Source organism: Kogia breviceps, chromosome 16 (genome assembly GCF_026419965.1).
Source record: "Kogia breviceps isolate mKogBre1 chromosome 16, mKogBre1 haplotype 1, whole genome shotgun sequence".
NCBI lineage: Eukaryota > Metazoa > Chordata > Mammalia > Artiodactyla > Physeteridae > Kogia > Kogia breviceps.
In genome coordinates this window covers 25,110,887-25,138,357 of record NC_081325.1, presented here as the reverse complement: position 1 = coordinate 25,138,357, position 27,471 = coordinate 25,110,887, and the positions used below count along the sequence as shown (strand labels likewise).

Sequence of the window (27,471 nt, the reverse complement as noted above, 5' to 3'; positions counted from 1 at the left end):
TTTGAGGGATGGCAGGGAGGAAGGAGCATTTTACCCTAATTAATATGCATAGTAAATGAAAACTGGTTAACATAGACTACTAGAAGGCAGACTCTCAGAAGGAGTAAATAATACCAAAATTCAACTGTTATTTACAAAAACATTTAAAAATAATGACTCAGAATGGTTGAAAATGAAGAGATGGAAAGATGTATACTAGGCAACCACTAACAAAAAGAAAGATAATTGTATCATACAAAATAGAATTTAAGGTGGAAAAACAATGGACAGATAAACACCTAATGAACTTAACTAGGCAAACTAGGTTATAGTCCTGACTTTGAAATTTATACAGTGGAACCCTGGGCAAATTGCTTTATTCTTTTCTAGTTTCAGTTTCTAGCTCTATAAAAGATGATAATAACATTATTTGCAGAGTCGGGAGTTAATGTATGGGGAACATTCTCTACAGCCATAAAAATATAGTAAGTCAAATTCGATCATATAATTCACTCATTCGACATTTACTGAGCACTTCCCATGCATCAGAAACTGTACTGAGAACTAGGAAGATGGAGTCACTCATATCACCTGTCATCAGAGAGATAATATGTTAAAAAAAAATGAGTGTAATCAAGTATTCTACAGCGTTATGGAGGGAGGGGTGTGCATTTTGTCTAGAGAGAGTGGCCAGCAGAGTAAAAAAAGATTTCATTAAAAAGGTGACTCTTAGGTTGATTCTGGAAAGACGATCGGTGTTTGGACAGGCTGAGTAAGAGGAAGGGTATTCCATGAGAGGGTACAGTATAAAAATAAGTGGCCTGATAGGGAACTGCATTCGAGGAACTCAGAGTGTTTGATGAGACTGGAGAAATAGATGCTGGCTAAGGTATTGGGACTTCATCCTACAAGATGAAGCCATTTGAAGTGCTTATCCAGGGAATCACTCGCTTGATTTTGCATTTTAGAAAGCTTATTTTAGCCACAAGGTGAGAGATGGCAGAGGTGGAGGTGTAACCAGCTTAGGGGCTGTGAAACTAATGAGGAAAGGAATGCAATGTTTCAGTGGCTTGAAAGAAAGGACCTGAAACCAGGCAAGAGCAGTGAAACGGAGACAAGGTGACGGGCAGGAATGTCTGGTCCACGGAGGGGCAATGGGGGAGAGAAGGAGAGCCTGGGACAATTTTCAGATTTCTCCTTTGGTTGACTAGGTGGATTGTGGAGACATTTACTAGAACGAGACTAGAGAGAACAGGCAACTGGCGGGAAGGTTAACTCCTGTTTTAGTCAAGCTGAGTTTAAGGTCACTGGGATGTCTGGGTAGAAATTTCTGATAAGAAATTGGCTTTACAGACTGGAGATCTGGGTTAGGGATGGACACTTTACGAGTTACTAGCACATGGTTGGTAGTTGAAGTCATGGGTGGGTCTGGATAGAGCAGGCAGCATTAGAAACAGAGCAAGGGCAGAGTATTTAAGCACTCCAACATGTCAGAGACGGCAAAGGGGCTGAGCAAGATGGTTAGAGAACTGGAAACTGAAGTGTCACAGTGGCCAATGGAAGGGATAGCTTCAAGGATAAAAGCTCTGGTCCCCAGTGACAAATGCTGCAGATATGTTAAATAAGAAGGGAATTGGGGGTCGAGGGGGGGGGGGGAAACAATCCAACGGTTTAGGGAATTTTGAAAACCATAGGTGACCTTTGTCAGGGTCGCCTCGGAAGAAGAGTGAGCACAGAAGTGGGTTTGCAGCGAAGAATGAGTGGTAGATGAAGAAATGGATGTGAGAATATTGAGAAAAGGCGTTTATCTCCCGAAGAGCTTGGCTGTGAGGAGGTGGGGACTGGAGACAGACTGGATCAAGTAAGTGTTTTGAAAATTTCAGTTTGTTTTAAAAATGTGTGAATATATTTGACATGATTAAGGGCCTTGGGAAGATGCTGACAGAAGGAGCCTGAAAGTCCAGGAGACGGAATAACCTGTGAAAAGCCATTCTTGGATTGGAAATAGATGGAAACCGTCTTCGATGCCAAAAAGATGATCGGAAACGCTGTGTGAAACGTTCTTTTCAAAGGGCGGGACCAGGTGACTTGCCATTTATTGAGCAGTCCCTGCAAGCCAGTCCCTTCCCCTCTAACTTGAAGGTAGTGTTCGAATAGGAAGGCAGATCGACTCCTTAGCCGGGTTTATTTTTTTCCATGAAACCGTTAATCATTAAAAGTGAATAAAAGAAGTACTCCCTCAAGCTTAACCCCTCTTGCAGATGCTAACCCATCTGCAGTGCTTTTAACGTCACAAAGAATAAACCATCCCTAGCGCAACTGGTTCAACAGCGGCTGTGGAATGCAGTTATCTCCCTCGCTCTGTCGAAGTCGGTTACTGTCCAGCGTGATTTCGTTCAAGCCTCAGCTCCCAGAGGAGGGGAGGTGCCTGCCGCGCGGGCCGCCAGCGTCTGGAGGGAGGCGGGCGCTGGCTGCAGGCACCGGGAGAGGGAGACTCGGGGAGAGGGGCGCTGGAGGCGTCTCCCGGGACTCGCGGCCACCGCCGTTCCCGTCGCCAGCGCATCGGCCGGCCCAGCCCGGGCTTTCCCCGCCGCTGCCCGCGCGCCCGGCTGCGGCTCGGCGTCGGTCCCCGGGGGAGGCCGCTCCTGTCCCCACTGCCGCCCCGTGCCCCTGACCACCCGGCGGCCGCTTTCGGTTCCGCGCCTTATAAGGCCTGACAGGGGGGTCACGTGCGTCCCGGGCCGCCCGCCGGGAGGAGGGGGCGGCGGGGAGGAGGGGCGGGAAGCGGAGAGGAAAAGGGGAGGGAGCCGGGGGCGGAGGAAGGAGCGAGGGGCGGATTCTGCGGCCGTGGGAGGCGGTGGTGGCGGCGGCGGCGGCGGCTGCGGCGGGGAGCGGACCGCTCGGAGCTGGACCGAGGAGGAGGAAGAAGAGGTGGAGGTGGAGGAAGGGACCGGCGCGGGGGCGGGAGAGTGCAGCGCGGCGGAAGCCGGAGACGGCGGGAGGGCCGGTGGCTGGCCCCGGGCGGGAGCCGGGGCGGCGGCGGCAGCGGCCGTGAGGACCGCGGCGAGGGAAGCGCATCCAGCGGCCCCGGCGGCGGCGGCGGCGGCGGCGGGGGCCCGGGTCTGCGCGCTCGGGCGGCCGGCGGGCGCGGGCCGGCGCGATGGAGCCGCAGCACGTGCGCCCCGCGCCCGGCGCCCGCAGCCCGGCCTGGGAGGAACCGGTGGGTACAGCGCCCGCGCCCACCCCCTCCCACTTCTCCTCCCCCCCCCCCCCCTTCCCGCGCCCGGGCCGGGTTCCGTTCAGGAAATGGCCCGGGATGAGGTCCCCAGCTGCTTCCCAGCCGGGACAGCGCTTCCTCCGCCGCCCGGGCTCCTCCTCGCGCGCCTCCCGGAGTGCCTTTGTCCGGCCAGCCGACACTCTCCTCGAGGGGCCGCCGGCGATCCTCTGACCACGGCCCTCGGGGGACCGTTTCCGTGCTTCATCGACTTTTCAACTTTTTACTTTATTTTAGAGCGAGGCGGGTGGGTAGGGAGGGAGAAAAGAGAAACCCACTCTGTGGGTCCGCGTGCATGGCTCGGAGGAAACCGGTCTTCCCTCCCGAGACCGCGCCCTGGGCCGTCACCTGGGCGCGCAGGTTCCTAGAGATACGCGCAGGCTAGGCGGATCGCGGCTTGAAGCCCAGAACCACGCCTCCGCCTCGTGTTCGCCGCTAAAGCCCAGGGCTTTTCTAGGGGTCAAGGGGTTTGCCAGGGATGAAGCGGGAAGCTGACCTCGATTTCGCCGAGGATTTTCGCTGCCCATACAACGCGGAGGTCGGGTAATTTTAGAGACCAGAGTACCGTGTGCGTGTGCATTGTGTGTGCGAGTATAAGGAGCAGGAGCCCGGGGGGCTTCGGATTGAGTCCCTCAAACTCCAACTTCTTTCTTCCAACTCAGACAGTCAGAATCACCTCACATCTCTCCAGTGATTCTACCCCGAAACCCCCTTCTCACTCAGAGCTCTGTAATCCTGTGTGGGCTGCCTTTTCCCTGGCATCGAATTTTGGCTCTCTACGTCCTGCCTCGATGTTTGCTACTCCCGTCTTGGTTGAAATTCTTGAACCTATTTGAAAAGCCTCGTCCGAAATTTCTGGCCTCATCAGTATTTTGTTCAACATGTTCGGATGCTCTTTTCCCAGGGACTCCGCGTTATCTGCTCAGGCTGGCCCCCTGCCTGTTGAGAGCTACTAGGTCAGGTGCTAGGCTTGGTTATCCTTTTTTTTTTTTTTTTTCTAATATGTACACTCCCAGCTCCTTTGCCCAAGTACGTTTCTCTACCTTCTGTTTCCCGACCTTTCGGGAGTGTCCTTCAACTCTGATCCATCTGTATCTGCAGCTGTCTTTGCTTTTGTAAATCTGAACATGTTGTTAGGTTGCCCATCTACTTGTATTTCTTCTATTGTGGTTATTCCTGGGGATTAAATTATTCTTGAAACTAAAAATACAATTCAGTTTTGGAGTTTAAATCAAAGATCACTGAGAACTAAATTCAGTGACCTGGTTTTGTAACTTTTTAACTTTCAAACTCTCCTATGTGAAGTCCTTTTTGAACTTGCATACTTTAAGCCAACACCAATCACAATGAAAAATATCCGGTTATATGTATTTTACGTTAGGATGCTGATGCCTCAACTACTTTGTGGCTAGAAAAAAGAGGAAGACTTTTATTTTTGTTTTACTTATAGTGACGAAAATGAAAATGTTCATTTATTAGCCTTTGAAGCTAGAGCCCGAACAGAAATATGTGAATGAATTGTGACACTTTGTCCAGCTAAAATAATTAGGTTTATTTTCTTTAAACACTGAAGGTCTTTTAATTTACTCAACAGGCATTTTATACAGCACCTACTATGTTCCAGGACTGTTGGAGCTGACAGCACAGGCACAAATTCTTAAATCCTCACAGAGTGTTCATTCTGAGTAGACAGAATGTCTTGTTTCATACATATTAATAGTTTACATTCAGAGAGTCCAAAAAAAAATCTTCAGAGATCTCATGTGTGGTATAAAATGATGCTTTTGACAAAGTGATTTTATTTGAAACGCTGTGGCCAGCTATGTCTGACACAAAGTCTAAGAACTGATAAAGGGGATTCTCATTTAATTTCTTAGAAAAGTTAGCCAAATTACTGAAAAGTGGTGTATACAAGAAAAAAGAAGGGGTAAATTAGGGGAAATAGAGTATTTAAATGTCAATTATTTCAGACGTGTGGATTTAAGTGGGGAAATATCAGCTTAATCTAAGTATGTTGAAGGACAGTTTTCCCTTCAAAACAAATTTCATCAAAATCAGGGATTCTTGAACTTTTCTTGGATCAATGATCCCTTTAAGAATCTAATCAAAGCTGTGGACTCTCTTTCTCCCCAAAATGTACACATGCAACATACATATAAAAATTTAATAACATTTCAAGGGAATTGCAGAGTTCCCCAAACCAAATCTGTGGACCCTCAAAGACCTTGGGTTAAGAACATCTGCTTTGATCTGGACTCCATTTTGCTGTCGTTTAAAATCTGTTTTTTTAATTCAAATATAGGCAAGTTTAATACTTTACCATAAGAGTATACCCATTTACATTTATGAAAAGGAATATTCAATATTGAACAGGCAGTATTCACAGCACACAGATCCTGTTGCATTATCCCTTACTGTATATGCCAGCATACATATGTGTTAAGGATTTACTTTCCTTATCCTTTTTTGCTGGACCCCAAAATGATGTGATTCTACATAGAACTATTCTGACAGAAGAGTAAACATAGTATCAGGAATCGATGCTGAGGAATAATAAAGAGAACGGCAAGTCTAACTTGAAATGCACCCATGTCTGGAGCTGAGAGGCAGCTGCTGGCCATCGTGACTTTTTTGTACATGGAGATGAAATGAAGTTATTTAGTTAAGTGAGGGCATTTAAATAAACTGTTAGCCTTATCATTACTCCACCTAGGGCACTGGGCCTACAAGAAGATAAATGTTAGCATTCAGGTGTCTGTGTATTTTGTTTAATGCTAGGTCTGGAATATAATGAAATCAGTAGAAACAGAGACATTACCTAAATTTCTAATTAATTAAAAAATACTTTGGTGGTGGAAATAGGTGGGTAGGAAGATATTTAGCCAAGCAGCCCTTACTTGTAGATAATACCCTGGGGGAAAATGGATAGTTAGAATTCTAGCCAGAACTTAGAAGAGTGTGGGAGTATTTACAAAGTAGTTCTTAAACTGCAGGGATACTAGAGTACCTTTTACTTGTTAAAATTTATTTTTATTTCCAAATGATTTTTATCTAGCTGGCTCTGATGAAACTATTCAGAACTACTGAAAAATTTGGAAGGGAAGAGTTTCAAAGGAAAAAGGGCCAAAACATAACTGAGAGTTTACAAGTATATTTATGTATTAAGTCTAGATGGCCAAAGGTTTTTGCCTTAGGTACAGTGATGAGCATATGTACATGGAATTGATATCACAATTAATTTTGAAATCTTTTTCGTTGAGGTAACAACTAAGGAGATTTTAATGAAGTTTTGAATGTTAAATTCTAAACGTGGAATAGACAGTGTATTACGGAAGTAGTTTTAAAGTTTGAATGAAAGCAGGTCTGTACCTGTTCAACCTGCAGTGTTCTTTGCATGGTTCCCATTGATTAGAAACTTGAGTCCTTGAACCTAACTCTTTTTAAAGTGCCTATGTACTTGGGTTCTTCAGAATATAAATGTAGACTTCTCTATGTTTGATATAATATTTAATGTAAAAACCATAGAACATACGAGATTTAAAAGTTGCGAATGGATATTAAACCTCTTGTTATGAGTAGTGATCAATAAGAATGTAATTCAAAATATCTCTATAGATATTAATGTTAATATTCATAAAGTTGGTATCAGAATGAGAATTGGCTCTAACTTATACATCTTCAATATAATAGTTTTTTTTTTAAATGGGGCAGAAAGCCCTATTAAATAGAAACCTAAACCTAATTTAGTGGTAGCTTCTATTTCCATTTCTTTTTGAATGTAGTGTCTATGTGGCTTATGTCCAAGTTTGTGATAGTGTGTTTGTGATATGTTGTGTTCCAAACAAAGATTTCAAAGTAATAATAAATATGTAAGACACATCTAAGAAATTATTTGAAAATCTGAAAACACCAAGTAAGGAAAAATTCAAGGAAATCTTGTAAATTAATGAAATAATGTAATATGCCACATATTTGAAATTTGTTTTAGTTGCTATTTTGAGGTACATTAAAATGGTTGCAAATATTGAGCTCTTGACATTACTATTATATTTTTAAGGCAAGTGAAGTGCATTGCAAGTATACAATATACAGCTTAAATATTGATTCTGGAAATTTTACAGTTAAGACCTGAGAAGTTGCTAGTGGGTCAGCTACTTTAAATCTGGGATTATTTGAAACAGTTCCTCAGAAGAGATGATTGAAGAAAAGAGGGTTTTTCACGAGCTGCCTTTTGTGGGAAATAATGCAACATTCCTTCACTTGCTTACACAGTATTTCACTCTGAGTATGTGCTAGGGAAATTGTAGAGCAGGGATCATTTATTCAGCATGAGCAAGCTAAGACTGGCTGTGCTTTCAAAGTCACAACCAAATTTTAGAACTTCTTACAGGAGTCTTTGAAGAGCAGGGATAACTGTGAGGTTAATTTTTTATGAAGTAATGAATACCTTTACTTTGAAGCATTAATTGCCCAGCTTTTGCACGGGAAACTATTTTAATATTTTTAAGTGATCAGTGTTTGAATCAGAGGGAGAAGTGTATTCAGTCTTCTTTTTAAGATCACAGAATAGGCATGGACATTAAACAATGCCTTTTCCTTTAATCACTCTTTGCCTGGCTTCTGGAAAATGTTACTTATATAAAACTCTAAAGCCTAAAGTGTGAACAGCAACATATTATAATTGACAAACTAACTTTTGTTGTATGATGTGGTAAGGTGAATAGAACATTAGAATAAGACACGTGATTTTGACTTTGGGGTCGCTTGGGACTTTGGGCCTCAGGTTCTTTACATTAAAAGAGAGGTCTGAACTAGGTTTATTCTTTCAAAAGGCCCTTTACTAGGCGCTCTTATTTACACTGTCAGACCATTGGACTTGTCAATGACCAAACAGTTGGGTTGGGATAAAGGCCATTATTTTGATTAGTTTTTTCTCTTAAAGAATTCCCTTCTCAGCAGTACGTTCTTTGTAGATATAGAATTGCATTTTTACAGAGTCATAAGGGTTCTTAAAGTTTATTTTGCCACCTCCTTCCCTTCCTAAAGAAGACAGCTGAGGCCGGAGAAGTAGCCTTTATCAATTAGTATTACCTGCCAGCAACCTCCTGTCTTTGCACATTCAAACTAACCAGCACATTTTACATTGCAGTCAATTTAATCTACCGTGTGGATAGACAGCAGTATTAGGATTGCATATTGCTCTTAAAATCTCTTAGAACTGTTAGTTCTGTCACAGCAAATTATTGAGAGTAAGACTGAAACTAAAAACAAACAACAACAACAAAAAACCCCAAACTAAAACATCCCTCCCTTAGTCTGGAGGACCCTCAAAGGTCATGTCAGTTGAAAAAATTCGAATGAATCCTGAAGGGCACGAACACGCTAAAGAGACTGAATGCTTTCCTGAAGTGTGAAGAGACTGCATAGTCTGGCAGGGACTTTTTGCCCTACTTAAAAAGATAGCTAACGCCAGTTTGGAATTCTCTGTGGACGACAAGAGGAACCTGTCATTTTAGTCTCTTATCCCGGAAGCCCTCCCACACCTACAAGGGTTCTTTGGCACGGGGCGTGCACAACAGACCGCGAGGCTGCTATTCCCAAGTGTCCGCTCAAGCCGCTCGCGGGGGACGAGCTGTGAGCGGTGCCTGCCGCCTGTTGATCCTATTTCCTCCTGCTCTAGTCCGGGTTAGGGAGTGGCTCTCCCAGGACTTCCAGTGTTTTCGTGCTCGGGCACTGGTGTTCACACGGCTCCAGCGCATTGTTTTCTTCCAGGCAGTCTCGGTTAGCGCCTCAGCTTATTTATTTTGCATTCTGTCGTCTCGGGCTGCGGGTACTTGCTCGTCTCTGTGCGCTCTCCACGCCTTGGCCAGTTTCCTGTTAGCCAAAGGGATCGCTCTTTCTGAACCAAAAGTTCTCAGAGCCGAGTGGAACCTCCCGGAAAATGCTCTTCTCTTCCGTGTGCGCCGGATGGGAGTGGGGGTGGGCCAGAAACTAGAGGCCACGGTCGGGAGAGCTGAAAGGACCCGAACCCCTAGGCGGAGGCGGGAGAGGTACGGGTCAGCCGAGAAGGGCTCTGGGGTCCGGAGGCAGACAAGGGGGCAGCGCCCATCCATGTCGGGGCCGGAGGGGACTTGTGCTCGCGGGAATTGTGCGGCGAGGCCCAAGTGTCTCTGGAGAGATTCTGGGTCCAGGAGGTGGCGGGAGCACCCAGGGGAGCCGGGAGGAAGCTAGGTTCCCTTTCTACTCCCGGGGCCGTTCTTGCCCCTGCCGCCCGGGAACCGAGGGAGGGAGCATCGCCACTGCCGGGCCTGCGGGGATGGGCTGCGGAGGCTTCGCGTCTCCTCCGCCCTCCCGTCCGTCCTGGAGACCCCAGACCCTAGGGGAAGTGGGAGGTTGTTCCAATCCCTCTGTCGCTTCCATCCTCTCTACCCGCGCCGGTTGTATTCCGGGTCAGGAACCCTGTAACATCCCGAGGCTGGGTGCGCTGGCGTCCCAGCGGGCCTGGGTCCGTGTACCCTGCGCCCCACCGCGGTCGCCACTCAGGCGGGAGCGGAGCGTGTGATCCTGGAGGGCCCCGGCCGCGGGAGGCGTCTGGTCCCCGGCGACCCTTCCCCCGTTGGGCCGGCTGGGGGAGGGGAAGATGGCGGCGGCGCCTGGGCGCGGGGCTCCGGGCCCGGCTCGAGCAGAGAGCACCTACTGATCACCGCCGCCGCCCCCGCAGGGCGGTGCTGTGTCCCCGCAGGAGTCGGAGAGGATGGCGGGGGCCGGCGGTCAGCACCACCCTCCGGGCGCCGCGGGAAGAGCGGCCGCCGCGGCCGGCGCCGCGGTCACCCCCGCCACTGCCTCGGCCGGGCCCGGAGAGGATTCGTCCGACAGCGAAGCGGAGCAAGAGGGACCCCAGAAACTGATCCGCAAAGTGTCCACCTCGGGGCAGATCCGGACCAAGGTGAGGCGGGCCCAAGGGGAGCGTGGAAGACGGGAGGCGGCTGGGCGGGGAAGAGGAGAGTGGGCGCCTGGGGCGCAGGGCGATCCCGGGAATGTGCGGAGCCGAGGTGAGGGCGGGGCCTGGGCCCGGAGGCGGGGCCTGGGGGAGCCGGACAGCGCGCCGCAGGAAGGGATTCCCGGCCGGCGCGCTGGGGCCTCCAGGGTGGGTTCCGGGGGAGCTGGGTGGGCACGGGTGGAGAAGGGAACCAGGGAGCGTGGGAAAAAGCGGCAACGCTGTTTAGAGTTCCCAGTCAGGGATCTAAAAAGGAGTGTTTAATTTCTGGTCTTACCTGCCGTGCAACGGTTCGGTAGAGTGTGTGCGTTGCGCGGGGAGCGAAGTGCAGGCTGACCAGCCAGAGCTGCAGTGAACTTCGCCACCTTCCCTTCCCGTGGGCAGCAACCTGCCTCTCCCTGGCCCACTCTGAGAGGGTGGATGGTGAGGTGACACCTGACAGTCCCTGTGCTCTTTGGTAAATCATGCTCGCGGTTAACCGCACCCTTCGCGGCACAAACAACAGACCTCGCTCGAGCACTAGGTTCCCGCTAAGTGCAGTGTTCTTATCTTATCGACACACCCATGGTTATTTTTAATGATGAAAAGTAACCGCTTTGTGTTACATGGAGATTAGCATGCTGTGCTACTCTTTATGTAGCAGGTACTGTTGACCTGTGAGGGCTCAAAGTTGAGAGTTTTAATTTGATTTTATATGTATATATAGCAAATGCTTACGACTGAAGGATTATTTATACACTCTAATTTTCATCATACTGTAGAAATCATCACGCGGAGAGTCAGTTATCACGGGGGAACTTTAACGAGGAATTTGAAAAGGGAACCAATAAAATCATTGGATTTGTGTGCTCTTTAAGAATAAATTTGCAGAAGTTAATTCATTCTATACCTATTTTTATGAGAATTTGTTTTCTAAGGTTAATGGACCCATATATGAAAATAGAACTTTTATTATATGCCTGTGGATTCATGTTTGCACCTGCCTCCTTATTTTCTAAAATAAATATGTGTAAGCACACACACAACTGTTAACAAGCTGCACTTAGGGAAGAGTCAAAGATGCTTCATTTTTAAGTGCGCATCGTGTAACCTCCTTTTAACAGTGACATTTTTAATTTAATATAATTTTGATAAATTAAGGATATGGAGTTTAATGTATTTTTAGAAGATTAAGGCTAAACAAAATAGGGACTTGCCTAACAGAGAGTACCTTTAACATTTGAAATCTTAGTTAAAAAAAAAGTTCACAAAACTGTGTTAATAATGGGCAAAATGGCAGGTTTTAAAAAAATGGTATTTTTATACATTCAACTGAAATGGTAAAAATTCCATGTATATTTATGTCAAGATTGACCAGTTAATTTATACAGTTCGGAAGAAAATTTAGAGATAACTCTAATTTGAATTGAGTAAAGTCAAACAACAACTTTGTTGGGAGTACCCCTAAAATTTGAAGGGTTACTGAATTCATGATGATAGCTACGATTATACTCTTTAAATTTGATGTTATCTATGGTTTGGGGTAAAGCATCTATATCGAGACTAAGAGTAAATTCAGAAAGCATGTTTATTCTTGGTTTTCCATTTAACTTTCTCACAAAAATATTTAGCACATAATGTTTTGCCATGATTAGGGAGAATTAGTGATCATTAAATGAAATGTTACTTAAATTTCTAAAGATGTATTGAATTTCAGAAGTTCTGTCTTTTAAACTAGCTTATACAACTGCATACAAGTTCATCAACATTATCATATATGGACACATGAAATCAGGCCCTAAACTGGCTGAAACTGGTGGGCCTTGTCCTCCCTGCCTGTCCCAACCCCCCAATCCAGACTGTTCATCTCTGCTACAGATTTCATCAGTTACATCTCTTATCACAGGTACTGATTCTCAGGGATGAGGGCAGGGCAGTGGGTGGAATCCATAGAATGGGAACTGCTAAATTTAACTGTTGGTTTCCAGTCTTCAGTTATGATCCAGATGAGAGTTAAGGGAAAAGATCTTTATAAAAGGACAGACACTCTTGATCCCTTCCACAGGTGTGTAAGATTGGGGAGCCTGGAGGAGAAGGAGGCCCTGAGACTAGCCCAAGGCTTAGTCATATTTAAGACAGCAGGAGCTTGTGTATCCCGAAGATAAACCAAGGGACCACTAGGTCTCACAAGTTGTGATTACTAATGGTATCTTCTGTCCTGGTTATGTAGTAGCCTGGGGTGGTGTTTGTGGCACACGCACAAGTATTTACACGCGCATATCCATGTGCTTACATATGTCTGCACATATATGCTCTCTCTTTGGAAAGCACTTATGTACAGACATACAAAGGGCCTACAGCAGAGTGAGTTGCACGTAGAGGTCGTATTTATTAAATGAATGACTGTGTATATATTACATACATATATATAATGCTACATATATATGGGTATTATTATTAAAATGCAGTACTTATTTTAGTGTCCTTTTAAGGTCCTTAGGATCATAAAGCTGTTTGGTGTCTAGTTTAGGTTTGGAGCGAAAAACAGCCACTAACTTAAGTAATTACCTTATTTGAAGTGAAGTGTTCCTTGTTGTGAATGCTGTTAATGTTTTAAATAATTTGAGTGTTAGTGAAGAACCTTAAGTTAATTGTGGCATTTGGAAAGTATCCAGACTTTTCTTTTCTTTTTTTTTTTTTTTTTTTTTTTTTTTGTGGTATGCAGGCCTCTCACTGTTGTGGCCTCTCCCGTTGCGGAGCACAGGCTCCGGACGCGCAGGCTCAGCGGCCATGGCTCACGGGCCCCGCCGCTCCGTGGCATGTGGGTTCTTCCTGGACTGGGGCACGAACCTGTGTCCCCTGCATCGGCAGGCAGACTCTCAACCACTGCGCCACCAGGGAAGCCCCCAGACTTTTCTTAATTGAAAAAGTAATGTGTGCATATAGTAAGACATTCAGACAGTATGAGAGGATATTTGGTGATGGTAGGGTATCCAGTGAAAAGTAATCTCCCTCCGTTAGACCACATAGTCTCTGTCTCAGAGGCAATTGTTGACATTTTCTTGGTGTGTTTCCTGAAAATTTCTATGCACATACAAGAATATATATATATATGTGTGTGTGTGTATAAATATGTAGTATTTAAAAAATACTAATGAGAACATTCTCTACACATTCTGTATCTCGTTTGTTTGAAACATGGAGATCATTTCTCTAATGCTTGACTACGACTACCTCATTCTTTCTAATGATGGCAAAGTATTCCATTATATTAGGTTGAGCTAAGTGAAGTTGCTCTGTCAGTAGGTCAAAATGGTAGACAGTAGGGCTGGGACATGGGGAAAATGGGGAGAAGAACAGACTTTCAATTATAAGAATAATATGTTCTGGGGATTTAATGTACAGCATAGTGACTGTAAATAATACTGTATTATGTACTTGAAATTTGCTAAGAGAATAGCAAAGTATTCCCACCACACACACACACACACACACACACACACACACACACACACACACACTCTTAGCTGTGAGGTGATGGATATATTAATTAACTTAATTGTGGTAATCATTCCACAATGTATATGTCTATCAAATCATCACATTGTGTACTTTAAGTATATACAATTTTACTTGTCTGTTATACCTCCATAAAGCTGGAAAAAAATGGTCCAATATGGGAAATTTCATACGGTTTAACCTGTATGTTATGTCATCATTTAATTAACCAGCTCTCTACGAAAGGAAATATGGGCTATTTTAAGACAACACTAATCTCAGCTTTTTTGCAGTGGATATGATGTACTTTTTAAATAAAGAATAAATAAGACTGGCATGCCCTTTAAATTAGTGTGGTTTAATAAAATGCTCATGTACATTTTAGTACCCTTGTCACATCCTCATATTGTATGCTCTTTGTTCCCGTTTTCATTTCCCATTTTTTCCTCCTGTTTCTTTGCCTTGCTGTCATCTCTACTATTTTTCTCTTTCTCTGTTTGTCACTTTTTTCCGTTCTCTGTATTAGCTAAATGGAATTTCACGTAGTCTCATCTAGCTACCCAGGTCCTAAACGCTAGATAATTTTATGGGTGCCTCGATTTCCCCAAAGGAAAAAAAAAAATCACTTATATACAAAAGTGTAAATAGTGCTGATGTGGGGAAGCCAAAGGGAGCTGTAACTCATCAAATCTCTTCCTCTCTCTTTACCCTTGACTGTTATCCCTAAATTCTTAGTCTTGTTTCAAGGAGAAGCTTGATTTTGCATTCAAATGTACTATTGTAGAGAATTTCACAGGTGTTTGCTGGGAGTGAGATTTTCTGAAACAGCACTGATACAACCTCAGACCAGCTTGGTTTTGAACATGAGTGTGAAGGACAGTTGGTTTGCTTTTTGTTGGCCTATGAATACTGTAGTCTTTCATTTTGCAGCGAATGGCTGGAGGAACATTGGTCAGGCTTATAGACTCGGATTGTTCAACCGTCATAAGCCAAACAGTGTAAACAAGTGGGAACCATCTCAATGACTTTTTTTCACACTGACTCATCTTGGCTAAGGTCATGAAGCTTCATGTGTCAAAAATATTTCCTAATTTGGTTTATTATACTCTCATTTTTTTTGACATTTATGTCTTCTTACAGTTAATTTTAATGTCCATAAATGAGTCTCTAAATTTAGGTAAAACATACCTAAACACTGGAAAGATATTCAGAACTTTGCAACATTATATCTGGATTAGGACATCTCTTTCAGCCCATTAAAAGAATAACCACCGCATTCTTCAGTTGGTACCTTGGTTTTACTTTAACATGAAGGATGTATAAATAAACTCATATCTTTATGGTAAGGCATAATCAATAGGAAATATTGATTTGTGTTTTTCACTGCTTTATGAGAAACAATTTGTGCAATTAAAACATTATTTTTCACCATAAAACCTTCGATAGAGTAGATTAGGGGAGACTTGCTCAGTGTTTTTCAGGTTGTAGGGGGCAGCCCATTCGTAGGTCTTGCTGATTCATATCCGGTATTTAAAACAGAAACAGAATAGATTCAAAAATACTATTTAAAACTTTTAGCCACAGTTCTGCATGGAAACATTGAATTGGATAATGATCCAAATAGGATGGGAAACAGAAACAAGGCCAGAATATTGTTAAGAAATAAAGTAATATTAACAGGTTTATTGTTCAGAAACTCAACATGATGTGAAAGGCAAGTAGGAATTTTTACATTTTGATAGGTGATGAGCAGGAAGATATCTTGAATTAGAATAGTTAACATTCATCTAGGCAGAAAGCAGCTAACTTTTTCTATAAAGGGCCAGGTAGTAAATATTTTAAGCTTTGTGGGCCGCAGTCTGTGTTGGAATTACTCACCTCTACTGTTGTAGTATGAAAGCAGCTATAGATAATACTTAAATACCTATACGCGGCTGTAATGTGGGATATGTGTGGTATATGTCTATATGTGGTAAAATGTGACTACATTTGTTCCAATAAAACTTTATTTAAGGATGTTAACATTTGAGTTCATAACATTTTTATGTGTTAAAAAATATTCTGTTTTTTAAAAAGCCATTTAAACATGTAAAAACCTTCTTAACTTGTGGGCTGTATACTATCAGGTGCCAGAAGTATATGGCCCATGGATTTGTCTTGTGGGCTGTAGTTTTTTGATCCCTATCCTAGGTGATGGAAAACGGTTTGCAAAGCACTAGAAAGTTAAGGTGCTGTGAAATGCAATCAGCGTTTAGGGGACCAAAAATAGCTAGATTTCAATCCATTTAAAAATCTCATCTTTGTAGAACATTTTATTTTTAGCTTGGTTTGCGTCTTTGCTTCCATTTTAATGTGAACTAAATATAGACTGGAAACTCTGAGTCTTGGTACACTAATATATGGTATAACAGCTTTCTTTCCATTTTGATTACAAGTTAAACATGCTATCCCATTATTAAAGATAAGAGAAGTAATAAATAATTTACTAAACCTTTACATATAACTTAAGATGCATTATTTGAAGGTATCTAAATTTAGAAAGCTTTCAGTTAGTTGAAGGTTGCATGTTTGCTATTGTGGTGAGAGTGGTGGAAGGTTATATGAAACTACTATTGTAAATGACTCGGGGCTCCTTTCTGTTTGCAGGGTACAGTGTTTCATTCATATTGGATTTGTTAGGCTTTACTTGCTCAGGAAATACGTATATAGCAAAGGTTTTAATTAAAGAGAGTTTGTTCCATGTCTAAAAATAGACCTTTGGAAAAGACCATAACATGTTCATTATATGTCCATGCCCATTACATTTTCCCTTGGCAAATTAGTTTGGTTTTGTTGGGTACGGAGTATTTTTTTCTGTGAATATTTAGTTATTTGAAACACGTTTATATTTTTGATTTGGTTAAGTGGCTTAAGATGGTCAATAGCCATTGTTGATAATGGCCTTAATTTAAGATTCAATGTCCAGTGTTTCTACTTTAGATTGTCACTTATTTTTTTCAAATGAACATATATGGCAATAATTCCCCTCCCTGCCTCCCCCTCTCCCCCGCTTTTTGTTAGAAGGATATTGGGAAGACTTGTTAGCCTCTTGTTTTCGTTTTTAATTTTTATTGGAGTATAGTTGATTTACAATGTTGTGTTAGTTTCTGCTGTACAGCAGAGTAAATCAGTTATATGTATACGTATATCCACTCTTTTTTAGATTCTTTTCCCATATAGGTCATTACAGAGTACCGAATACAGTTCCCTGTGCTATACAGTAGGTCATTATTAGTTATCTAAACCTTTTGTTTTACACCAAGGAAATGTGATTAACTTTATCATGTGTGGAGCTGGAATCTCTAACCTTCTCACTGTGCGGTTTGAATACCAGGACTTTCTCAAACCATCAGATTATAATTTAGTATAATAAAGCTTTTTTTAAATAAAGCTTGGGGCATTTATGTCAGAAATTTGAAGATACCTTTTTCCTTAGCATTTTATTGTTTACAGAGCAGTTTGATATACATGATCTCATTGAACAGTTGCTTAAAACCATCTGGATTTTACAACAGATAAAACTGAGACCAAGTTTGAACATCTGCCGAGTAAATGGCAGGGTTGGAACTCAAAAGCAGGACTTCCAAACAGTGGATGGCTTCCAAATATCTTCTTTTAAGTCCCGTAAGCTTCTTGGGTTTTGAAACTTGACATCTACAGTGTACATGTATGGATGTATGCAGGTGTCGCCTTAGCTCTCCTGCCTCTTCTCCTCTCCCCTAAATTCCCCTCTCCTCCTCCTTCCCTTCCCTCCTCCTTCCTGCCCTGCCCTTTATTCGTTTGTTTAATCTGTGAATGTATCTGTGACCAATGTTTTAGGTATCCTAATGCCTTTTTGCAATTGAAACCTCTGTTTTTAGTGAGACGTTAAAGAGGATATGTTTGGAAAGTGAATTGTGGAATAAAAAATTTCAGCTGAAATTTCTATTAATTTTAATTACTGTTGGGCAAATCATGGAATCACTTTGAAAATGTCCTTAGAAGGACTAATTTAGAAGAAATGCTTATAGGTATCTAACACTTCAAATAGATTTTCAAAGAAAACTGTTAGTTTCACTTTTAAGGTAAGATGCTATTTTTAAAAGGTCATGGTATAGCCCTAAAAAGAATTATATAAAGTACTTTTCCATTGGCCTATTAGGCATAGTTGACGAAAAGATATGAGTAAAATTTATTTTTAAATAAATGGCTGAGGAATGAAAATGACATTTTGAGGGCCCGATTTTCTCCATCTGGCTCTTTTATTTAGATAAGAAAAGGTTCCAGGGTGTATACCTGAGCAGGCACACTGCTTTGAGTGGGATTATTTGTACAAACTCATATAGTACTTTAAAATTATGTTATAATATTATATGTATATATACTATCTCTGTGTTTGTGAAGCATAGTGGTAAAATGACCACCTGTGAACCAACTTTGGAACGAGGACATTTTCAACATCACGCATCTACCTGTGTGCCTCTTGTCTTTTCTACTCCTTCGTAGAAAGGAGTAGAAAATTCATTCAATTCATTCAAAAAGATATTTATGGTGTCCAAGTACTGTCATAGGTGCCAGGGATAGAGCAGTAAACAAAACCAAAATAGATGAAAACTCCTGCCCTCATGGAGCTCACATTTTAATGCAGGGAGAGTTTATAACTTATAAATATGTAAAATGCATAGTATATTAGGTGAGAAGTTCTATAGAGAAAAAAATGCATGAATGGGAGCCGGGGTGGGGTAGGAAGGGGAAGGTCTTCCTGAGAAGGTGACATCTGAGCAATGACCTTGAGGAAATGAGCTACGCAGACCTCTGGGGGGAAGGAAGTCAGGCACAAGGAACAGCGGCTGCAAAGATCAAGAAACAAGCCACAACAAGGAGGCGGTCAGTGGGGCTGAAGGGGAGTGGGGGGATGGGAGTGGAGGGGAAGCAGGTGGAAAGCTGGAAGTAAGTTGACAGTCAGGTAGTGTAGAGTTCCTTGCTTGGGGTTCATGCATTCCATAGTCTGGATGGGCTTCAGAGGGCTCCCCAAATTTTGTGTCCATGTGAAGACTAAAACCACTGATTTGTAAAGGGGAATTGCAGGACAGACAATAAAAGACCGATGAAAAAAATACAAACACGAAGTATAACCATCTGTTGTTGTTGTCATTTGGAGAAATGCTAAAATTAGGACTGGGTTCAGTGCAATGAAAGGAGAAACTCCATTGGACAGCAGGGTCCCTTGGGGCAGTTAGGTAGTGTTGGGTTTGCTTCTCAGCTCTTCCATGTGCAATTAGGTGACCTTCACCATGTTATTTAACGTGGCAGAGAATGCTGTGCTCCTCAATATCTGGGTTTCCCCTGTCCTTCCTGGCCCGCTTTTAGACTTCATTTTCCGCATGCAGATAGGTGGGGCTGCATGTGTAAACTGAGTTTGGGCCGCTGGAATATGAGGGGGCATGATGTTTGCCACTTGGCCTCTAGAGCCGTTTGTGGGACTCTCCATGCTTTGTCCCTTCTCTCAGGTGCCAGATGGATGTCGATTATCCAGTGGAAGGAGCTTAGATCCCTGACTCGTAAAGCACAGCCTCTGTGCTCCTGCCCCCAAACCTCATTGGCCACATTGGATTGTGACACAAAAGGGAAATGGACCTTTACTGTGTTAAGCCCCAGAGACTTGGGGGGTGTTTGCTGCAACAGTTAGCATACTCTTTTTTTTTTTTTTTTGCGGTACGCGGGCCTCTCACTCTTGCGGCCTCTCCCGTTGCGGAGCACAGGCTCCGGACGCGCAGGCTCAGCGGCCATGGCTCACGGGCCCAGCCGCTCCGCGGCGTGTGGGAACTTCCCGGACCGGGGCACGAACCCGCGTCCCCTGCATCGGCAGGCGGACTCTCAACCACTGCGCCACCAGGGCAGGGCAGCCCCCTTGGCATACTCTTAACCAATACACTTCATTTCTCTGAACTTCAGATTTCTCATTTGCAAAATAGGGATAGTGATTCTGACCTCAAAAGGTAGTGATGAGGATTAAGGAAATACACAGTATGCTTTTGTATCCCTGATTATTATAATTCTTTTCCAAAACTCGTATAAAATCCTGATAACACAGTTATTCCTGATACACGTGCCTTCTAAATACTGTCATCAGTAGGCTGCACGGACCACTGTCCTTTGTTGACTATTTAAAGGACTTGATAAAACTATATATTTTTACAGACGGTTATTTTGTAATTTGGAAAGCTGTCTTTGCTACCGCGCAGGGCCCTTTGGACATATGAAAACCCATACTGCCAGAGCAGTGAAGATGGGCTCCCTCAATGAGTTTCATGAGGGCCAACCTTGTTTCTAGAGTAAGATATGCTACAAATGTCTTAGGAAAAAATACTTTATTAAGAACAAACGACCACTTGGAGGTGGTAGTGGAGATAATTGGCCAGGTAGGCTTTTAGGTGCATCCATGGCCAAGTCTGCTTTATCCTGGACTGCTCTTTACACCTTCCCTTTCTCCCCTTCCTCAGCTGTTCCCCAGCTCCCACAATCTGGCTTTTGCCCCAGCCACTTCATGAAAACCTCTTTTGCAAAGGTCACCAATGATCTAATTGCTAACATCCAGTGGTCTCTTTTTAGTTTTCACTCAGCTGTGTTTCTTGCAGTTTTGACACTGTTGACCATTTTATTTTCTCACACCTTCCCCTTTTGCTTTTAAGGTTTAATCTCTCTTATCTTTCTCATTAGCTCTTACTGCCTCTCAGCCTCTATCCTTGATTCCTTTTGCTATGCTGAATGTGTGTGTTTCCTAGATTCTCACTCTCTTTGCTTTTCCTTGGTTGATCTGATCCATTAGGTTAGGCTTTGACTACCAGCTGCACCCATCTTTCTCCAGCCTGTGCCCTCTCCTGAGATCTGGACCCTTTGCCTACTAGACATTTCCTACGGTGGGTCCTGTAACCATCTCAGCCTCAGTATTTTCACAAACAGATTTAAATACACAAGCTCCCCACCTCCCTGGCCTCATCTTGCTCCATCATTTTTATAGGAAGGATTTGCCTTGTAGTTAACTCTGATTTTTTGTCTTGCTGATAATAGTCATTAATTCATTTGCTTTTAGCAAATATGTGTTCAATGCCTGCTATGGCTAGGCCGAGTGCTAGGGCCTGGGGAAACAGTGGTGTATAAAGCAGATACAGTCCCTTGCCTCATGGAGCTCAGTTAGCAATCACCAAGTTTGGACAATTGTGTATTTTCATAGATTATCTCCTTTAATCCTCATAATGAAACTAAGTAGGTAGGTACAAATATTATCCCCATTTTAGAAACAAGGAAACCAAGGTTTAGATAAATAACTTGCCCAAGGTCACCCAGCCATCAAGCGACCTTCTGGATGCCTGATTTAACTATTATGATATATAGTACCGTCCCTTTCTCTACTGCTTGTATCTGTGGTGAATTCATTCCTTCCTTTCCATTTCTATTGCTGTTTCCCCATCCTTCACTTAACCTTTATAATTTAGCATTTGGATTTTTGTCATGGATTTCCTCTCTGGTCCATTCTCCATACTCCGGTGCCAGAGCTATCTTTATAAAAGAGAGGTATGATCATAATACATTTTGCATCAACTCTTAGTCATTACCCATCACTGGTGGGATAAAGTCTAAATTTCTTAACATTGCTTCCTAGGTCTTTCTCAATTTAATGCTAAACTACCTTTCTATTCATTTAATCATTATTTATTGAGTACTGTTGTAGTTGCTGGAATGGCAAAATCACATAAAAAAGCCTGCTTACTAGAGCTTGTAGTCTATTGAGGGAGAAGTTAATAAACGTGTAAGGAAATATATGTCAGATGTTCATAAGCATAATTAAGGAAAATAAAACAGGATAAAGGGAGAGGGAGTGATGGAGCGATGTGTGTACAGAGGAGTGTGTGTGAAGTATTTTGAGTGACTTGGTCCAGGAAAGACTGTCTTTGACGAGGTAATATTTGAACAGGGATCTGAATGAAGTGACATGAGCCATGCAGATATCTGGTGTCAGAGCGTACCAGGCAGAGTCGATACTGTGGTCTCCAGTCCTGGCCACTGCTGTCCTGTGGGCAGTCACGCCAAACCCCTCTCTGTTCCCAGAGTCAGGCAGGTGCTGTCACACCTCCAAGTCTGCATGCCTTATTCCGTCTACCTGGAATGCCTCCTCTTTCCTGTTTCTCTGCCTGATTTATTTTATACTGTCATTTCCCCCCATCTCTGAAAATATTTGAAGTGGTTTACATTCAATACTGGGTATCAAGCTTAGGTAAATTGTAGCTAGGAGTGTAGGACCAAGAGGAAGCTTAGTGGGTTCGTCTATAGAGCAGAGAGTCTGCTCTCTTTCTCTTTATAAAATATAATATAATAATATACAATGTATAATATAGTAATATATTATACACAATATATAATATGCACAATACAACATATAATAATTTTATAACACTATAATATATTATGTATATTATATAATATATAAAGATATGTTGTATATTTATACATGATGTATATAAAATTATGTTTTATAAATATAATAAAGATAAGTTGTAAATTTGGCTCCAAGCTTCATGACGGCCAGAGCAACAAGATCACTTACAAAATGTTATTGTCAGTGGTGAAAAAGCCCTCTCGATTTGAGCAGGAAAAACAGTTTTTCTAGATCCCAAAGAATGTGTTGTCTTCTGCCAGTGTTCACAGGGGGGTTACTAAGGGGTGAGGTAGACACTCCTCTACGTCATAACACAAATGCTAGAGGTGTCCTTACAATGTCTCCCCTTGTTAAGATCCGGAACGATCTAAACGGCAACTTCATGACAGCAGTTCTGGAGGGGATTTAAGTAAGGCAGTTTTAGTTATGGCTAAATCCAGGCATAAAATCCAAAATATTTTTGAAGATTGAATAAATGGCATGTATTTCAGACAATACTCCTGTTAAACTGGGCGTCTGCTGAAATACTTTCAAAGTATTGTAGCATCTCAGGTTATCTGCTGTTGTTATTTATTTATTCAGGTGCTGTTGATAAGAGGTGATTGAGTGGTATGTTTTTAGCTGATCTAGAAAGAAAAATCTGATGTTTCTCGGTGGTTCTCCACTTCGTATGTCTGATAAAATGGTTCTACATCTAGGTTTTTAAAAACTATATTTGCAGTGTTTTATGAGTGCAATGCGGAATATTAAAAACATGTATACATTTTAGGAAAATTATGAGAAGAGTGTTGACCTCATGGGCCCCTGGAAAGGTCTTGGGGACGCTTTGACAATTGTTATGTTTGCACAATGTATCTGGACTGATTTTTTTTTTTTTTTTTTTTTTTTTTTTGAGAGAGCGAGCCAGGAGGATATCTGGAGGAAGAACAGAACAAGCAGAGGGGAAAGCAAATGCAAAGGCCCTGAGGTGGAAACATACCTGAGACAGTCCAAAAATGTTAGGAGGCTGAGGGTGGCTTGGAGCGAAGTGAGGGTGGGGGGGGGGAGCAAGTAGCAGGGAAGACCCCAAGAGAGGGCAGGGGTACACGACAGACATGTTGTGATGATTTCCATGAGACAATATACATATGTAGCCTGGTGGCTGGTACATAATTAACATTTAATAGGTGCTAATTATCATAGTACTATTAAAGAAATACAGTTGCAAGTTGGATCTTTAAAATAAAAGCAGCCTCTAAAACAAACTCTTTAGAAGTAGGAGAAACATGGAGCCATAGCTACAGAGAGACCTAGGGGTCAAGTGAGCGCTTCTTTAAAATAGTGAAATGATTCTTTTTATTTTAGGAGAAAGAAGAGAATATCGGTGGTCTGAGGAGAATAATCCAGTTGAGAGGGAAGATTAGATGATGCAGGAAAGAGAGGAAAATTCCTGGAGCAATGTTCTTAAATACGTGAGGCAAGATGGGATCTTGTGAGTAGCTGGGAGCTCCTTTGCTGGGAGCAGGGCTGTTTATCCATAGTATTGGGTAGATGCAGTGGTAAGCGTTTCTGGAAGTTCTTTTCTGAGTCTTTCAGTTTTCTTAGTGGAATAAGAAGCTGGGTCCTCGGTTGAGAAGGTATTAGCGATCTGAAGAGAGAGGAAAAGGTATGAAATACTTGAATGGGAGAGTGGGAAAGTGAATGGAGTAGAGAAATATGGTATGAATATCAAGTGGCATTTAGGGCACACCTGAAGTGAGGGGCCGTGAGTTTAAGGTAAGCACTGCCAGCCCGGTATGGGACCCTGTTTGGCTGCAAGGGTATAAGCACAGAATAAGTGGAGAATGGGATTAAACCAGGGTTAAGGTTTGTCTCTGTAAATATGGCAAAGCAAGAGGGGACGGGTAGATTGAGGGTGGATACGGAGGAGAGATTATCATGACAAGCTCTGGCATTTGTGTTGGGCATACAATGAGTGCTTGAAGCAGGTGCTAGGAAGTAAGGGTGGGACCCAGCAGCTAAGGGTGGAAGGGAAAATCATTGCAGAGTTAAACTTTAGTCATTCAAATTAAAAAAGAAGAAGATAAAAGAAAGACTACCGGGGCTTCCCTGGTGGCGCAGTGGTTGAGAGTCCGCCTGCTGATGCAGGGGACACGGGTTCGTGCCCCGGTCCGGGAGGATCCCACGTGCCGCGGAGCGGCTGGGCCCGTGAGCCATGGCCGCTGAGCCTGCGCGTCCGGAGCCTGTGCTCCGCGGTGGGAGGGGCCACAACAGTGAGAGGCCCGCGTACCGCAAAAAAAAAAAAAAAAAAAAAAGAAAGACTACCAAAAGAAGCTGTCCAGTTTTAATTATTTTAAATATGTTTTACAGACGCATTACTAATAGGTTTTCCTGGGGAAATCTCGAGATCATGTACTCACAGCTTGTGTCCCTCCATCAGTAAAGTACAGAGAATATTTTATGTAGAACATGAAACAAACAGTTCCTCAAAGAAATAAATAGATCTGGTTTGGAATTTTTTTAAATCATGCAAATGAAACCCTAACATGCATGAAGTAACCCATGAGTCCCAGTTCCAGCTCTTATTGGTTAACTTACAGGACCTATCTAAGCCTTGGTTTCCTTGTATTAAACCCTATTAAAGCTCTTGTGAGGATCAAGTCTTTAGCTCAATGCTTGGCACACAGTACATGCTAGTAAATGTTAGCTATGTTATTCAAGCATCTTGAGGTGAATGGCCCTTTTTCAAGAAGGTGCCTCTGTGCTTACAAGTATATAAGTGAGTGAGGTGCTAGTGAAATCTTCAGTCATAGAGAAAAAGATTTCAGGCTTATTCTGCCTTTGGCATGCCAGAGCTCAGAGCTGCTTGACTGTAAACCTTTTTGTAAGTTGGGAAGTTTACAGAGATTTTATCATAAATCTAGTTAAGATTCCACAGCAAAGGGAGGAATGTTGAAGGAGGAGATTCAACTTTCCCCTGGTACCACTTCTGCCTTATCATCGCCCATACCTGTCCTAACAGTTCTAAATTATTCCCATTTGAGTATTCATGGTCTTTCTCCTCCTGCTCTTAAAGAAGAAGCCCTCTGGCTTGTTGGATCAGCTTCTTCATTCTCCTTGGTTATGGAGCAGGAGAGTAGATAGGATGAACCGACAGGAAAAAAATTCCCTATACGGCATTAGTACCTTAAGGATCTTACTATATGTGGTGTAATTGAGAGGCTGGAATGAACAGGAAGTCACGCGTGCTTGGCTTTATTCTTAAAGCAAACTGTGAGCACGTGTGAGACATTCTTTGGGAAATATGTGGGCAAAGGAAGAGGACTGGGGTCCTATGTGAGCAAGGAAGAGAAATAGCCAGTAAAGTATGGGTCACCGGCATCATTGTGATTCCATGTATATCTACAGGCTGATAAAGCCTGGGGACGTGATGTACACTTTAATTCACCATCTATAGTACACTATGAGCACGTTATATGTAAAATATTTAAATTATAAAGCAGTGTACACCCATGTTCATGGCAGCATTATTCATAGAAGCCAGAAAAATGGATGGATGAATGGGTAAACAAAATGTGGTCTATACATACAATAGGGTATTCGCCTAAAAAAGCAAAGAAATTCTGACACTGCTACAACATGGATGAACCTTGAAGACATTATGCTAAGTGAAATAAGCCAGCCACAAAAGGACAGATACTGTATAATTCTACTTACGTGAAGTCCCTAGAGTAGTCAAACTCAGAGAAACAAAAAATAGAATGGTCGGTTCCGGGGGCTGGAAGGAGTGGGGAATGGGGAGTTAGTGTTTAATGGGTGCAGGGGTTCAGTTTTGCAACATGAAATCGTTCTGTGGATGGATGGTGCTGATGGTCGCACAACAACATGTGTGTACTTAACACAAGTGAACTGTACACTTAAACATGGTTAAGATGGTAAATTTTACATTATGTGTATTTTACCACAATTAAAACAAGTTATAAAGCAAGCTTCATAGGAACAGCCCACTCTAAACTAAAATGCTAATATTACAAGAATGTTTTAGTGAAACACTCAAGAAATGTGCAGAACATCAAGACAATTATGAAAACATCAGGAAAACTGTGAAACGTTGCTGAGGGACAAAAAGAATTCAAATGAATGGTCTAAGTTTTACCTAATTTATCTGTACATTTTACACAATTACGAATACATTTGCTATCGGGATTTTGGCTTACTGAAATGATCTGAAAGGTCATACAATAATATCTAGTTACATATTGAAAAAGAAGAGTAATGAAGTGGGCCTTAACCAATCAGATGTAATTAAACTTAGCACAAAGCTACAAAAAAATTAATGTGGCTTTGACATGGGAATAAAGTGAGAGATCAGTGGAACAGAATAAAAAGTCCAGAAACTTGCCCATAAATATATAAGAATATATTTTTACTATACAGATAATATTTCAAATCAGTGGTGAAAAAGATGGATTACTCAGTAATGCCTCTTGTGGCAACTAGCTCACCATTCAATTAAAAAAACTGGAAGCCCAATCCTTACCTCACACTATGGACTACATAGTTTCCAGATGGGTTAAAGATGAAATTTATAGTAATTAAATCATAAAAGTACTAGAATTCATAAAGGTAAGTAATTGCATAGTCTCAGGGTTGGAGACAATTTTAAAATGTGATACTAAGGAAGAAAACAGAAAGTAAAAGCTTGTTGAATCCTGACATATTGAAACTCACCATGAACCAAGTTGCAAGGCAGATGATTTCCCAAATTACTCCTGTGTTTAGCTAGAAAAATTCTCATTCTGAAAAGGGAACCCTCCTACCCTGTTGGTGGGAATGTAAATTGGTACAGCCTCTATGGAAAACAGTATGGAGGTTCCTTAAAAAACTAAAAATAGAGCTACCATATGATCCAGCAATCCCACTCCTGGGCACACATCTGGAGAAAACCATAATTCGAAAAGATACATGCACCCCATTGTTCACTGCAGCACTGTTTACAACAGCCAGGACATAGAAGCAACCTAAATGTCCATCGACAGAGGAATGGGTAAAGAAGAGGTGGTACATATATACAACGGAATATTACTCAGCCATAAAAAAGAATGAAATAATGCCATTTGCAGCAACATGGCTTCAACTAGAGATTATCATACTAAGTGAATTAAGACAGAGAAAGACAAATATCATATGATATCGCTTATATGTGGAATCTAAAAAAAGGGTACAAATGAACTTATCTACAAAGCAGAAATAGAGTTTTAGATGTAGAAAACAAACTTATGGTTCCCGGGGGTAAGGGGGAGAGGATAA

General features: G+C 42.4%; 1 protein-coding gene across 6 annotated transcripts in view; it reads left to right on the top strand.

The window, feature by feature from the left end:
• The first annotated feature begins 2,839 nt into the window (after positions 1 to 2,839).
• The window catches only part of DGKH (diacylglycerol kinase eta), a 185,034-nt gene continuing 160,402 nt past the window's right edge, over positions 2,840 to 27,471 (top strand). For 4 of the 6 annotated variants that reach the window (XM_067016162.1, XM_067016160.1, XM_067016159.1 and 1 more), the window contains exons 1-2: positions 8,960 to 9,303; positions 9,975 to 10,199. In XM_067016162.1, coding sequence (XP_066872263.1) covers positions 10,008 to 10,199 — 192 coding nt within the window. In that variant the 5' untranslated portion in view covers positions 8,960 to 9,303; positions 9,975 to 10,007. Of the gene's footprint in view, positions 2,917 to 8,959; positions 9,304 to 9,974; positions 10,200 to 27,471 lie in introns of those variants that run through there. The other 2 variants (XM_067016163.1, XM_059041725.2) reach the window with 2 other exon arrangements.